The sequence below is a fragment of the Lepisosteus oculatus genome, chromosome 24, assembly GCF_040954835.1.
Source record: "Lepisosteus oculatus isolate fLepOcu1 chromosome 24, fLepOcu1.hap2, whole genome shotgun sequence".
NCBI lineage: Eukaryota > Metazoa > Chordata > Actinopteri > Semionotiformes > Lepisosteidae > Lepisosteus > Lepisosteus oculatus.
In genome coordinates this window covers 14217341-14233957 of record NC_090719.1, presented here as the reverse complement: position 1 = coordinate 14233957, position 16617 = coordinate 14217341, and the positions used below count along the sequence as shown (strand labels likewise).

General features: G+C 38.6%; 1 protein-coding gene across 5 annotated transcripts in view; it reads right to left on the bottom strand.

The window, feature by feature from the left end:
* The window catches only part of dennd1a (DENN/MADD domain containing 1A), a 266177-nt gene that overhangs the window by 35662 nt on the left and 213898 nt on the right, over positions 1-16617 (bottom strand). For 2 of the 5 annotated variants that reach the window (XM_069183539.1, XM_069183540.1), the window contains one exon: positions 5016-5075. The exons of the other annotated variants lie outside the window; for them this stretch is intronic. In XM_069183539.1, the coding sequence (XP_069039640.1) occupies positions 5016-5075 (60 nt within the window). The remainder of the gene's footprint in view (positions 1-5015; positions 5076-16617) is intronic. 5 annotated transcript variants of the gene reach the window in all.

Genomic DNA, 16617 nt, shown 5'->3' with positions numbered 1-16617 from the left:
TAGTAAGCAAGAGAAGCTAATGTCACCTTTTTTTCTGAAAAGGATTCGTTCAGGGTGGACTGACCAAAGAGATGTAAGTAATGGTCACACCACTTTTTTTTAAACTGTTTTCAACTGAGTTACAGTTATTAAAACATTCTGCTAATTAGGCATGTACTAGGCAGAACTATCACTCAACTAGCCACTCCTGTAAGAAAATACTAATATATGGCATAAATAGTTATTAAACACTGCACTGACAAGGAGTTATTTATTTAACACATTTTATCTATTATTTTCAACGTTTCTGGTACGGGACTTTTAAAAGCCTTTTAATTAACTCCAAAATCACATTCAATTCCCTGGATTTCATTTTATTCCCCACTTTGACCGGTGTTTTTTTATCTTTAAAAGGAAATATCCCTTTCTTTTTCCATTTTTCCCACTTGCTTCGCTTGCACTCTTTCCGATTCAAAAGAGCAGGGCTGTTTTGACCAATAGTTTTTTAAATTCTGCGTGATGCAGCGCCACTACCCTGCCCTCGAGGTATGCTATCTTAGTCAGAGCTGAGGGGGGGATAAAAGTCGAAAATAAAGGAGACAAGCTACTGTGCCTCTGTCATTATCGTGTGCGGATGACTTTAGAAAGATCTACACGGCTGTTGCTCAGGTTCTTACCAGCCAGACCTCTGAGGCACGGAGAACGTTTGTAGGGTGTCATGAAATCACCAAACAGTTAACGAAATGTAAAAATCTCAGATTTTCAAAAAAGGAAAACTCTGGAAGGAGGACAATTTCTGCCGCTGTGGAATCGCTCAAACTAAGGGCAACTGAAAAGTTTATATTCTATAAGCCAATAAGCCGACATTGTGATAGTCACAGAGCCCAGGGACAGAGAGGACATACTAGGGTGGTATTATGGGTTCCCCTGTGTTCATGAATGTACCAGCAGTGGTACTGGGAAAGGGGAGTGGCCACTGAGGAATGCGACAAGGAGGGGCTTGGGCCTGCACAAGTCACACAGCGCCCGCGGCAGGGAGAGGGGACTCCTGGGACGGAGGGGTCCCCCTGTGAGTGGATGGAGCTCAGGCAATGTGGGGTCCCTCACTTTCGAGGAAAGATCCCTCCCACTGCATTGGGGGACAACAAAGAGGGGTCGACTTCCTTCTTTAGGGGAGTGTGGGAACATGTCTCCTTTCTTCTTTTCACCCATTCTCCTCTGGTCTACATTCAGTACCTCTGCTTGTGTACCCGGCTCCAACGCAGTATTTTCGGAAAAACGAAGAACTTGGCATATGAAACAATATTTTACCAGCTAACCTGTGACATACGTGCGACAGATTAATAATTCTGACAGATTTTGCTTTTGAGGGAGGTAAACGCTGTGACAATGCGGTGCCCATTAGGAACTGTGATGAGTCACAGCGCACCCTCACTTTAACTGTGCCTCACCCTCCTGAACAAGCTCTCCTCAAGAGCTGAATGACTCACCCGCTGCCAAAAGTCCTACAGCGAAAAGCCCTGAAGCCTCTGTGACAGCTGGAACCTTCTGGTACAGTATATGATCTTTCCATTTGCTATTTTAATTCTTTTGTTCTTGGCTTTGGCCTCTGGGAAGGCATTGCTGAAGACTCTCTGCTAAGGGGACATACTGCATCGCTTTAGATACCTGACTTGTGATCTGCCTGAAAGCTTACCATCTGCAAAAGGACTAAACTGTTTGAAGAAAATGAAATCCTTCGCCTATTTTTCTTCAAAACACCTTTTCTGGCTTGTAGTTCTTTCCCTTGTTGGATCAGCCAGGCTGTTGCAGTCTTAACATTATCTCCCACTAAGAACTACTTGTGAAGAGGAACAAGAAGAACATTCCTGTTGACTAACCGATATACGGTTTTACAGTATGTGCATATGCATGCAATATGAATGCAAGCACGGGCCCATCGACCCAGACAAGACATCTGGAAACTGTTTGTAAAGAACATATCCCACTGAATATCTCATCTGAAGAATGCTTCAGAACTTTGAAGCAGTTCCCAACTCGGGTTATGGAGGGTTACAAATCTTGCAGATTTTATACTGTAGGTCTCTAAGCCAGTGGCATCGGAAGAGCTTAGAAACTCTGTGAAACTGCTCCAGATAAGACAATAATTAGCTGAAGCCGATCATTAAGAGCTGTGCAGGTCTGTGGCCCTCCAGCAGGGGGCTTTGGCAGCCCTGCTCTATTATATTTTTGAAAGCAGCATAAAGAGGATACTTCTTTGAATAATAATGAAGCCACAATTTCATTTGCATGGCAGTAAAATTTCATTCTTCTCATTAATTCGTACTAACTTCAAAAGCACTATGCTGCATCGCAAACTATTCAGAAATTCATTCTTTGGTATTGTTATTTCAGGAGTGACCTCTACGCCTCTTTATGAGTGACACACAAATATTTAACAAAATGATGGACAAGCCCTGAAGAACAGTAAGACATAAACAACACATGGCTTTCAGGACTCATACATTGTCCATTTACTGGCATTCAACAAGCTCGACTGTTTATACTTTGAAAGTTTCAATGCCTTCCATCGGTATTTTGTGTTCTTAAAAAGAAATCTCAACATTAGGTCTCATAATTCAGTTTCACAACTTAGTGACCGATTCTGATATATTTGCTGAAGCACTCAAGTCATGCACAGCATGCTGTGTGATATCTGGCCAGCAGAAATCCCAAAACATACAGGCGACCGTTGTTAAGGCAGACAAAAGAACAGTGAAACTCCAAATATTAAGCCCCAGTAAGAACAAAATGGTGACTCACACCCATGTCATACAACACACAATCTGAGCCTCGGGTGTTACAAAACAATCACAGAACAGCTGATACCTTGTTTTTATGAAACAGTCAGATGCCATTTGATCCTATGGATTGATCCTTGGGTCAATTTACATATAACTACCAACCAATCTACTGTAGATGACCACAAAGGCCTCATCTCATTTATAACCATTATTACGAATCCATAATAATCTGTCACACAGTCAGATTTTAATATGTTGAGTCCACACCAAAATTCACATTCTCCTGAAGCTGTCTATGGTGCATACGTTTGGAGACTAGTTCCATCAGACCAGAAAATCTCCTAATATAAAAAAAAGCATTTTCTAAATCTTTGGAAAGTCACATGTAAAAAGTATTCTTAATCCATTCATTGTCTGAAACAGTAACACAGTAAGTAGTCTTACTGATATGTCTAAGCACTTTTTTGTTTCACACGGAATGTCTCAATATAACAATAATGGTAATCTGACAAAAGTTTCATTTTACTGTAATTGGAAATGAAATCTTTCACTATTTTATTAATTTATGCAGAATGAATACAGAGCTGTATTATGGTTTAACAAAACTAGTTAATATATGTCAAAGACCTGCAGATTGTTTAAGTAATTTGTGAAACATCAATGTCTGACTGAATTATAATACAAAACATATTTCTGGTGCACACAGAGCATTTAAAAACGTTTTGTTCAGACACAGAAACCATGAAATAGAATTTTATCAAACAAAAAGCACCATGAATGGGCATTAACCACATATCTTGGTCGAAAAGATTTTTAGGAAGAGTGTTATGGACATTAGAGATGAAACTTAACCCTCTGAGTCTCAACATGACACCATATAAGTGAAGTAAACAAGGGAGAATGTTTGCATTAAATGTGAATGGTTTGTGAAGGTACTGAACTGCTTTTCCTATATACAGTGCAAAATAATTTGATGAAAAATATTGTTTTAATCCACAACATCATCCATTGCACTCAGAAAGGTAACCTATAGGTGAAATACTGAAATTAAATATGGTAGTCTCCCTGCTGATCTGGCAGTAAAACTAACTTGTTGTATATGCTGCAAAAACATATTTTTATATAAAGCATTTATTCTTATGGTGTTTTATTAGCCTCTCCTGATGTTTTCCAGGGGTTTCTCCCACCAGCAAGAATCAGACATAAATATTTTTACTTTTTTTCCCCGATAACATTTAACTGGTCAAACAATTAAATGTTTGACAATTCGAAGCAATTGGTGTAAAAATTAAACTAACGTGCGGTCAAACACGTTCAGTTCCTTAATGTATAGAACTGATACAAAACTGACATCCATGCCCAAAACACGAGTGCAATCTTACATGCTGCCTACCTACAGGGAAAGCCTGTTTTTCAGTGATAAAAGTGATAAAAACATCTTAATAGAATCACATACTCTTATTCCAAGATATTTTCCTTTTTGTTCTTTGTTGGTCTAACCCCCGTGAAAATGACAAAGTAACAATATAATGCTGGCTCAATCCAAACACTGACTTCCAAAACACGGCTCGGCGTGCTTATTTGCATCTGGCTCTGAAGTAAAAGATGCAGTTCCCTTGTTAGACTGTTAGGTCTTAGCGAAGGCTCCATTGTTTTGCATTGTTGAGCTCCAGAAACACCAGAGCTGTTTCTCACCTGTAAGGATATTTTCTAAATCTCCATGCTAATGTCATTAGCATTAGAGGCCCTGATAACCTTCGTGTTCCCACCTCTATTCCACAGAGTGCAGTGAATTTTACCCATCGGTTTGCTCTGAGGTCAGAGACTTGAAAACCTACAGTAACACTAGCAGCAATATCATTTTGACAGATGTCTCATTTTTTTGTTTAATGTGGACCAAGCTTATCAACTTTAAACCACAAAAATTTGGTTTTCATTCACTTTCATATGGAGGCTCCGAACGTTCCCTTATCGTGGGTGTTTTTTTGCTCGAGAAGCATTAAAACAGTTCAGGGGCAGAATGCAACAAAAGCCGTGAAGTTTCGTTTCGTTCATTTAGTCGTTTTTTCACAAAAAAAACACGGACGACGTGCTCTGATCTTTCAGAGGGAGAAGTGGGAGCAACAGAGTTTCGAGAGAAGATCCCGAAGGCGCCACCACAAGAAACAGTTTTAATAAGCACTCGCAAGAGGCCGTGCAGGCTAGGCGGCCATTGTTAGTAGTGAGAGCGAGGAGGTGAAACTCATTACTCACGGGCCTGGCGGCGCGCTGGAGCTTGGGTGGGGGGGGCCTGGGTGGGCGGATTCTCTCAGGCTGTATCAAAGGGGAAACTGAGACATCAGAACCGAACAGACACGAAATGGGAGGCAACAGTGGAGCTCCGAAGGAAACCCCCCCAAAAAAAGAAAGAAAAAAAAACAGACACACACAAATGCCAGACTGCAAAACGAAAAAAAAAAAACAACAGAGAACAACAAAGTTAATCAGCGACAAAGCTTTCAGAGCAGCAAACTGCTACCATTCTTCATTCCCTAGATACACCAGTATTCTCGCTATCTCAAGTGGGCATTTTTCTGAACAAAATTAATTGCTATCCGTTTCTGACTCAGTCTAGTGTCTGCTATAAATCATCGCCCTCTCCCTTTATTTCCAAAAAATAGGAACAAATAATAACAGGGAGGAAACTACTAAATAATTATGGGCATGGTTATAACTGATAATGCTAACGTGCAGTTAAGAGCATGCTGTTCTGAGCTAAACTGATTTTTACCTTCCATACAGGGGGCAGAAAGACAAGACGACTGGCCAGGGGAAAGGAGTGATGCTATTAAGTGCTACCATTAACGCACTAATCCTGACACAGGATGTAATATCAGTGCTTTGTGCACATGTGGGTGAGGATCTCCTGCCGAAAACAGGAAGTGTTTGGGTTTGGGAGCTGAAGAGTAGAAATGGACCTTTTGTTCTTTGTTGCCTACTACAAAAACAAAATATATGTGTAGATATCAATACCTTTACGTGCACATACCCTAATAGGAATTTACAGTGGCCATGTGCAATTCATAACTAACTGCATTTCAATCAGTGATTTTCATCACAAAGTATCGCAGAACTATTTCCATACAGCATGGGGACCCCAGCAGTGGCAGAAGCCCTCTGGATGATGCAGAACAGCCAATATAGCCCAGCTGTCCCCCCTCAGAGCTGGTCAAGTGGAGAAGGACTGAAGCACACTGCTGTCATCAAGGCCAAAAAACCACTTCCTGAGGTCCCTCGCTGTAACGATCATATCAGTGGATGAACAACCTGTTACATTGTACAATGACAGGACCTACAAGCTATTGATAGGTTTGCTGGCACTATGGGTTCCTGACGCTGTGCAACGCTGCAAAGTGCACACAGACTTACCTCCCCCTGGGGTTTATTCATAATGACATGTTACAGTGTGTACCTCATGTAAACAAAGTTTTAACGAGGTGGACACTAAACCCCCAGTTTTAACAAACCTAATGATAGCTTGTAGGTGCTGCTATTGCACAGTGTAACAGGTTGTTCATACACTGATATACACTGATTGGGGTTTTTTTTCCCCCTGGTGGCAGCAATGCGCTTCCGTAGATAAGAATTAGTTGAAGAAGGGGAAACTTTTCAGGAGGACTGTGCAACCCCACAATGACGTTTAGCCAGGACAGCAGGGTTAACACCGGTAGTTTTGAAAAACTGCCATGGCGTCTGTGATGATGAGGAGGTCAGGACCTCCTGCAGCACCAACTTCTAGGGCCATCCTGGTTTCTTTATGGCAAGCGGACGATAACGTGAAGGATTTGGGAGGTTTACAACTGAAGAAAAAAATGCCAGATTTTTTTTTTAACAAATCCCCGACTGTTGTGCTTTTAATTAATGAAATAACATCAAATTCCCCAAATATGAATAAGGCTTAAAAAAATGTTTGGCAGGATCTGTGACCATCTTCAGGGATTTAAGTGCAATCGATGTTGGGGCTAAGGCAATTAAAAAGAAAAGCTATTAAACAGTAACAATAAACCAAGCTTTGCTATTACTAGTAAAAATTTTAAGAGCAGAATTTTGAGGTTCAGGTCCAAGCATTTTTCCTTTTTTGTTAATTAATTCCTGCCTGATCATGCTTTTCTATGTGTGTTTCCTCTCTCCTGTATTAGGCACTGTGTAATCTGGCTCTCTATTATCATAAGGAGTTTCTGCAGGAGCATATTCCAGCTATTAACCAAAGAAACACTGATTCATCTAAGATCCAGGCTCGTGGGTTCACTAAGTTTATTTAGGCGGGGGCTACACACTGGTGGTGGAGGGGAGTTCCCCTTTCCTGTAAAGTTGCATATCCAGAAAAGCGCCATACATGTATAAGTGAGAGAAATTATTATTCTTTGCTTTGCTTCTATTGTATGATGTGTGCGCTACAGTGCTTTGAGTTTTAAAAAAAACTTCAATGACATTCCCTAAATTAAATTATTTGATGACTAGTACAATACCGCCAATTCAATTCAAAAGTACTTACGGTAGATTGTAAAAAGGTAATGTCTTGAGAGGTACACTGAGAGAACATGCACACTCCACACACAAAGTGCCCCAGTTTGGAACCAAAGCAGGGACCCAACCGTGTTCAATACCACCTTGCTTCCCAAACATTTCACTGAAACTTAATTTTTAAATTTCAATTCAGCCAAGAAAAAAAAAACTATAGAGTATAATAATTAGATCTATAAACCACTTATGATGTCCTATGAGCAATGACCAGAAACATTTTGTGAGATATTTTGTTTCCTAGAAGAGGTACTTTCTGTGGCCATGAGGAAGCCCTAATTGCGAGCAGTGGGAGCACGGCAAGGCTTCAGGAGAAGCCTCTAATAAACCTTTTAATTGCAAAGTTAAATTCCCTGCCTTTTCCTTTTTGAAGCTACATGTTGTCTTAGTACAGGCAGTGGAGAAAAAATGGAAACAATAATTAATAGGGCAATGGGTCACCAGGTGCAGACAGTATGACCAGTATGCACTCTGGCATAGAGTCTACCAGAGTCTGCAGGAGGGATACAGCACATTCTTCCACAAGAAACTCAATCTATTTAATAGGGATTGACAAAGAATGAAAACACTGTTTCCTGCCTTATTCCATAATATCCCACAAATGCTCTGCTGATAATATAGGTCAGTAAGAATGACAGCCTTTAAAATGCAAAACGTAGTAGCCTATAGCATATAATCCAGATTTTCAACAAGCTACCGGCTCATTATCAATGGATTGGTATTGAGAACAATCTGCACATTTAAAACAAAGAGAAAGGCAAGGAATCCCATTATGTAATTACAGTATAGTTTTTAATGATATTTAAGAGTAAAACATTTTCAATTTTCTGAAAACAGAATTTTCAAAAATACTTTTTTTTTACTTTTTTAGCTGCCCTCATGTGTTACCTGTCATTGGCATTTAACAACATTGTTCTTTCAATTTTCTAAAAGTGTTCCATATGCCAAACAATACTAGTAATTTACCATTAATCTGTTAATTTGTATGAATTTTGAAAACGCATCCAAAAGTGGAAGGTGTTTGACATGCACAGACCTAATGATCTTTACCTTATTTGAAAAAGGTTCCAAATTGTCAGACTACAATAAAGATTTAAAATCACTTTATTAAGATCACTTTATTAGCCCTAAACAATTTCTTGCATTAGGAATTAGTCTTTTCGCATACCCCAGCTTGCACAGACAGGGAGAGAATCTTGGGGTCAGAGCGCAGGGTCAGCCATTTATACAGCGCCCCTGGAGCAGTTGGGGTTAAGGGCCTTGCTCAAGGGCCCAACAGAGTAGGATTCCTCTGCCGGCTGCGGGATTCGAACCGGCAACTTTCCAGGCACAGGTGCAGATCCTTAGCCACCACTCCAGTATAATATATCATATATCATATATCATATATAATATAAATATACACACCATATAAATGTGTAAACAATGTACTAAATCTTCATTTTAAACAGAAATTAAATCTACAATGTCTACAATGTTTCAATGCAGAAATATTGGAAAGAAAAGGCATTATGCTCAATTAATACATACATATATAACTGTAGGAATAAGACAGGAAGGGTACTGAAAAACAGTTAATTTACAAAATAATTGACAGATGACATGTACCTTTAGAGAAGTTAAATCCTGTCTAAGCCAGGACTCACTCTAGTGATGATAATACTAGGCCAATTAAAGAAGATAAAATGACTTAAAGAGGAAACAATTTTAACTGCCTCAGAATTCATTTAGCAGTTTGAGGATGTGCCTAGCCAGGAGTCTACACACTACTCCAATCTAAAATAGAGGGAAAGCAGGAGTAGGAACCTAAGAGCCTCTAACATCTTTAAGTTGGTAGGGGGTCTACTCATGGAACAAAGGACTACAGTTCACAATAATTTCCAGACCACTGTGACAATTTGACTTTTTAAATAGCTTTAACAAGCATGAAACTACCCTGTAAGTCCAATCCAATTCCTTCCAATTGTGTTGATTAACCTTAATGGAAAAAGCCACACACATTTACTCATAAGAAACAGAAAGTAAATTATCCCCTGGACGGGCAGAAAAGAGGATAAAATGGACTAAAGGTCTGGAGCCAGCAGGTGTTTTTAAACTGCTTTTGACATTCATTTTTTAGTTATAATTCTGTAGTGTCTTAAGATGAATAATAATGTATTTCTTGACTTGCATATTTCCATAGAACACTACGCGACGTTTTCTTATAAAAAATTAAAAAATGACATTAATTCTTGTCAGTGGTATTTTTGCCCTAAGGCATAAAGAGTAACAGAGGTAACAAAAAAGGGATGGGTTTAGTACAGCTGTATAATCCAATATATTGCTTATGCCTAGGATACAAATACATATCACAAGATTAATGGGAGATTTTACGGGAATAAAAAAAGATTTAAAAAAACTCAGAGAGGATGGTATTGGTATTTTACTAGCCTGAGAAACACGAAGGTTAGAAATCACAAGAGAGCTGTTGCTCTAATAATTAGGACGTTCTATTATTGTTGCTGATACAGACCACAAAACATGTCCTCAGGAGCTCTCTTCTAATTGTAGAGGGATCATCTTCCACTGGCAGCCTACTCGATGTGCAAGAGACACACTATATAAAAAACACACTTATAGAAGAAAGTATAGAGGGGACTTGGAGTAATATTATTACACTCAGGGACACAAAATGTGGCTGGAGGATGCTGTTCAATTACAAAGCGTTGATACAGTATACATGCTTGCACTCCAGCGTTCTGATGTTAGACTATTGAGGCACAAGACACGACAGGAAATCAAGCACATGTAACATCCCTAAATATTAACACACACATACATCATTACATATTTACCTTTTACCATATAAGATCCCTAAGTCTTTTTCTCAAGTACTGTAGTTTTTTTAAGCTCAGTGTTTCCTACTTTGCATCACTTAGTGTGAAGAGCAAAAGAGGTATTAACCGTATGTTCACACAGACAAAACTGCATCATTTATATCAAGGTATTCCTTTAGTTATGTGAAAATGGTACAATGCATAATAAGAGCTCATGTTCTCATAACAAATCACTATGTTACAAAAGTAATTCTGCTCTGAAATCTGTGTATCAGTGTTCAATACACAGCTACTGGACAAAAAAGGCTATTTTGTAAAAAGGGCTTTATTAAAAGTCCACCGTAACAGGTATCACCAGATAATCACCAGGATTTACTTCATGAGTTTTTCTTATTTATATCATTGCTTCATATGCCAGTTTTCCACGACACTGTGCGCATGACTGTATTGTGCTCAACTATTACCGCAGGAATACAAAATGAATCTTTTACAAAATGTAGATGACCATCTAGACTATAATGTAACAAAAACATACAAAAATCCCAATTTATTGAGGTGTAAAATAAGGTGACAGAACCGTTTTCCCTTATCATTCCAGGGCGAAAAAATAAGCCCTCTTTTAAAGAGCTTTAAAATAAAAAAAAAGTGTAATTGTTACACATTTTACACAAATTGCGATGTGTAAAAAAAGGGTTTGGGTTGAAATAGGATCAAAATTCGATGCCGTGTACCTCATATAGGGTGGTTACACAGATGTAAACTTCACACTGCAGCCAAATATATGTGCATACATAGGCTGAGGATTTTGGGGATGGATTTCCTGCAGAATTACACTATTCTAAAGAAGGCCCAGGGGTTTAGGAGATAAAACTGTGCATGGCGTTTAGGACAAGTACAGTGAGCAGACTGCGCATCATCTGTCTCAGTATTGCTTACAACAGGTTTGCCAAACAAACTCTGGCAAAGGGTTACGGAATAAACACACTGATCACACAGCCCCTGTAAGGACATTTTCCCTGTATCAATCAAAATTACTCAACACTGAACTTATCTCATTATCTCAGCGAAAGGCAGAAAAAACAGCAATAATAGATCTGCTCTTGCTTCCTTGCTGCTATGGCTCTGTGTTATTTTAATCGGTTAAATTTATGCCACCCGAGCTTATCTACACAATAACCTACCATTACTCGTAGTCAAAGTTTAGAAAAAAAAAGGTGACTGAAAAACAGCCTTGGTGTGTCCCATTTAAAAACATCCATAGCTGGACATTTCCCGAGCTTGCCAAAAATGGGAATGAAACAACAGAAGGACGCTACGGTCTCTATGAATTAATCTACTGCTGGAAACTAGATGGAAATTAAGGAATTTAACTGTCGGTTAAACCTTTGTCAGAAGATAGCCTTTTGAGAACCCTGATTGCCTTCACCGGCCCACTGTATTATCCTCATTAGTGTCCGAAACCAGGGAATCTGAACCGCCCTCGTTCCCACTGGGACTAATTAGGATTTTTTTCAATTTGTTCTACAACCTGGTCTTCTTCCCCCCAATACGTGTTTTCATTGCTGATCACATTGACAACAGCTCTTCCCACATCTCGACAGGGATACCGGCAGATCGCCCATCACAAAGACACCACGTTACACTTCTCCTGGAACCTTTTCTATTTTTTATAATCTTTTACTCATTCACTGTGACTTACAGTTACTTCAGAGGGAAGCGATAACTGGCCACTTAACTACAGTACTTAGTCTAAGATGGTGCAGACAATATTTTCACCTGTATGCGCTACAAAATGTTGAATTTCCGCATGCTAAACATTTGATAAAATTTAAAAAGCTCTCACCAAACCTGTTTTTATCTAGAATTGCTTCGCTAAATGGGTGTTACCAGTTTTTCAGAACAGCTTTTAAAGGAGTCAGTCTACGATGAGCGTAGGGGAAATGGCCACTGCAATGTGTGTGTGTTCTTTTCTCTTCAGGAGAAAAGAGTGTAAAATCGATGTATAAATCAGTGTATCAATCAGATTTATAAACTGAAGAAAAAATGCAAACTTTCTCAAGAATGGGGTGGCTTCCACAAACCATCTCTAATGTTTACACAGAGTTACAGTACGTGAGCTCACTGCCACAGACTTCAAGAAGATTGAACTCTTTACCACACCAACTGAAGAAACTATTTAATCTCGGGGTGAACCATCATCACATTCAATTAAACACATTACACCTCTTCCTAAACAAAGCAGTCATGAGAAGACCTGGACCCTTTTATATTCCTTTAATCATTCTTGTCAAGATACAATGGAAAGCTCTGGTGCCAATATCAAAACATCTTTGTATAGAGTATATATTTTCTTTCTAAAATAGGGCATTGAAATTCTCTCATGTAAAAACTATTCTACATAAGTAAAGCATGGAAGCAATTCTGATGCATTTTACCACATCCTCATGTGAGAACTGGAGGAATAACAATGAGGAAGAACAATTTATACATGTAATTAAAAATGCAGTCAGCCTCAACAATAGTTTTAGTGATTGTCAAGTGATTTCACATTTTTTCAGATGCAGCTGTTTATCTGCATTCTGTACGACTGTTTTGCAGTGCAGCCACTTATCCACATATAGCTATGGTAATTAAAATGATATCCTGACACAGCTTCTCTGCTGACCTTATGGAAACAATGTGTTTTGCTGCATCAACAAATTAGCTGCAAATCAGATGGTGCTCTGTAAATATGGTCCGCGTAGTGAATATGCTCTTTTCTCTTTTAATGATGAGCTCATTGAACTAACAGTGTTGAGTGAAGAGGGGATCATACACTTTTGTGTAAGGAAAAAGAATAACAGCAGCACCAGGCTGGAGAGATGATTGCTCATGGGTTTCAGTGTGTGCATATATGATTAACAACACGATTAAAAAAAGGTCTGATATGTGTTCTTAAAAAAACTGTAATGAACATTTTTTTCTGATCAAAACCTATATTTACCAAATCTTGTTCTTGAAAAACATACCTCAGCAAATTATAGGTTAATTTAACTCCTCGGTTTCAATTAGGGAAAAAAAAAAGTCTGAGTGAAAAAAACGACATTACAAAATCTAGGACCCTTTTAGATCTGGAGGACTATTTCTGATTTTTTAATTAGGAATATATAGTATACAGTATATAGGAATTAAGGAGGTCTACTTCGATAAACATTTATCTTTGTGACCCACACCTGAAAATCCAAGTGCAAGCAGTCATCACTGTACTTTTAAGTAACATTTAATTTAGTGATTCATTTTTTTTGTGTTTTCTTCCTTTTTATATCCCGTGGTTCTTAAAAAATGATACTTGTTGCCTTCCTCTATTGTTGCTAATAAAATTAAACTGCTAGGACTAATGGAAGTCTGCAGTACTGAAATGAGATGTGCATACTCGTGACTGCTAGTTTTAGAAGTGTAAAGTCTGAATGTAAACTTTTTAACGCTAAAGACACAGTTGATTACATTCTTCTTTAATTAAAACTTAAATGCACAACGATGTAGAGATATTGTATATGCAAGAACATTCTCCGATCTTCCTGTGACTCTTGCAGGTACCCCAGGTGGTACACATACTTAAAATGGCTGGATTATTCCACCCTCCTTCCTGCTTGTCTACATACACAATAATACACACACATGAAAGGAATTTGTACTGTCATAGAAGGCACACCAGCTTGCAGGTTCATCCATGCAACAATGTCATGATGTAATAAAAGACAAGAAACATTCCTTCCTTGCACTTTTTTTCTGGAATTTTTCTAGCAGGAAATATCCATAATAGACCGCAATGGTCCCTTTGGTCTGTTCACCGATTCCAATCCTCACGAAACATAGTCCACTGAGCTCTATAGTTATCCTTACTCCTTGGTTGCTGAGAATAAAAGTTGCATTTTAAAAAATATCATTCTTGATGACTATTGTTCTTTTTATACTTGTTAGGATTAAGAAGTGCACCATAGTTTTAAAAGTTAATTTAAAGGAAAGAAGGATTGGGAGAGGGGGATTGCAAAATATGCTCAACTTTTCCCTCTCAAAATAGAGCACATTTTAAATCCCAAGATCATGTTTCAGTGAAACACGTTATTTTCTGCACCTGTTCAAGTGTCTCCCAAAAGTATTTGAACAGTGCTGTGATCATGATATGAATATTAATGATAAGTAAAATATGTTGTGATTTTTGGGTAATTCCATGCCTACTATTATTTATATTAGAACAAAAACATACTGTGAGATCAACTTGACGATTTCAAGAGGCTGGGAGTATTGGGGGATGTTCATTTGCAAAAATTCAGAGTGTAATAGGCAGTATTTGGTTGTCTCTCTTTGAGGCAATAATGCACCAGTCAGGTGAATTTTTATTGAGTGCATACCATTTTTGTATGTCAGTGAAAAATGTAAATTTCCAAAACTATTTCTATGAAGCTGATAGGGAATCATAACCAACTGTCTTGATCTGCATTTGCATTTTGCATTTAAAGAAATAGGAAAAATGCTAAAGGACAGATATGAATTCAAGAATTAAAAGCATTCTCATTTATAAGGAATGAAAAAATGTGGGGAAGAGTAAACTGAGTAAGAAAGATGTTTACTAGATATTGATTTTTGTTAAGTGTTCTAACATAATTATATACTGAAACTTCATTTTTCATAAATCTATACACTCAATATGAAACTTTCCATCTTTGATGACACTGCTGCTGTTTGGCCTAGGGACACATTTTAAAAGTTCATTTAAAACAAAAAAAGTTTAAGAACCACAAAAACCACAGCCCAGTGTTTCATAATATACATCATTAAAATCTTTTAGAATGACCTGAATGTGTGTTCGATATATTACAGCCTTGATCCTGTGTACTCTTTGTAGTCATGAAATGTCAGTCTAACAGGTCGTGTACACTAGCAGCTTACAGTACCAGGTGTTGATTTCAGACCACTGACATGTCATGGATATACACTGTCTACACACTGCACATCTGCACTAGCTGGTTAACGGCATTATGTTTTCACCCTCCTGCTGCACAACTGGGAAACCTATGGCATTTATATTCATGGCGACGATCGTGCTTGTAATGATCTGTTGAGGCCACTGTGCTGACTGTAGCAACCTCCCGCCTGCTTCCAGAGACCCAGGCATCTTACGACACACCGCCAGGATCTTAACGAAAAGCGGGGCTCCGGGAATCTCCCTTTCAAAACCACAAGGACACAGCCAGCACACACGCTGCACTGCTCAGCGTTTCCTTCGGGAATTCAAATACTGAGGCAAAGATATCTAAGGCATACAGTGAAATTTGCTTTCGAGATTATTTAGAGGATATCATTTCTTTTGACATTATTAGTATTTTTTTTCTCCCAAAGATAACGCTTTCAGGGTGCTTTTGTCCCATTTTAGTTGTTTCTTAATATAACTGGTGCTGTTGAGGATCTACGAAGAGACAGTTATTTGTTGAGGTATGGAAAAATATTAGCGAACCAATATAATACAGTGGAGATAAATTAAAACTCTGGCCTCCTCTCCCAGTCTTTCCATATACTGTATGTTTCCGAAGATGTAGTACTGTCAGAACATGTGCCTGTTTATTAATATTGGGGGCTGCAACCATTTCAGGCCCAAGATCTCAGCTCAAGCAACTCTTTTATAATTTTATGGGCTCATAAAATATCAAATATACATTTACAAATATCATAATACACACACAAGTGGGGTTGATCAAGAAAAACATGAGGAACCTCTGCCATTTTTTCTAGCATGAAAAGCAGTGCTTGCTAATTAAGTTAGGGCCCATCCACTATTCAGCACCTGACTGGAAACACTCACAATCAACCCATCCCCAGTCACTGAAAGGTAATAACCTAGGCACACGAATCCTCACATTTGCAGGAACCTCCTGAGGGTTTGGTTTTGTGTACAACAATGGCTTTTAACGTAAATACAGCATGGGAGAGCCACAGTGCAGATCAGAGCCTTCAGGCATCACTACAATTGCAATTTCATGCTTAGATATCTGCTAAAAATAGGTGAACAACAATCAGGGATATCAAAGGTGTGAGCAGAACAGCTGGGTCGCTTCGGAACAGAATATGTATCGTTCTAAGTTACAGTTCAACTTCATTAAAAAGCAGAGGATATACAGTATACTGAGAGCAGCATTAACTAAGCTGTAAAGGGACGCAAAACAACCAACGACATTCCCGAAGTGCCCAAATAAACGTCAAACTCTCGGAAACTTAACAGCCACTGATTACACAACGGTTTTAACCATTAAATGGTGGGAGTGGACATCAGTGACTTCCATGTTCACAGACATGAACCATGTCTGGATCCATTCCTGCACCTTACACAATTTTCTTCATCCTCTTGTGCTGAGTTCAGTTCATAGCTCAGCGCTGTCTTTATGCTTCTTAAGCCGAGACTCCATTTCTTAAAAATTACACCCTCTTATGCTCATTGCTTCACC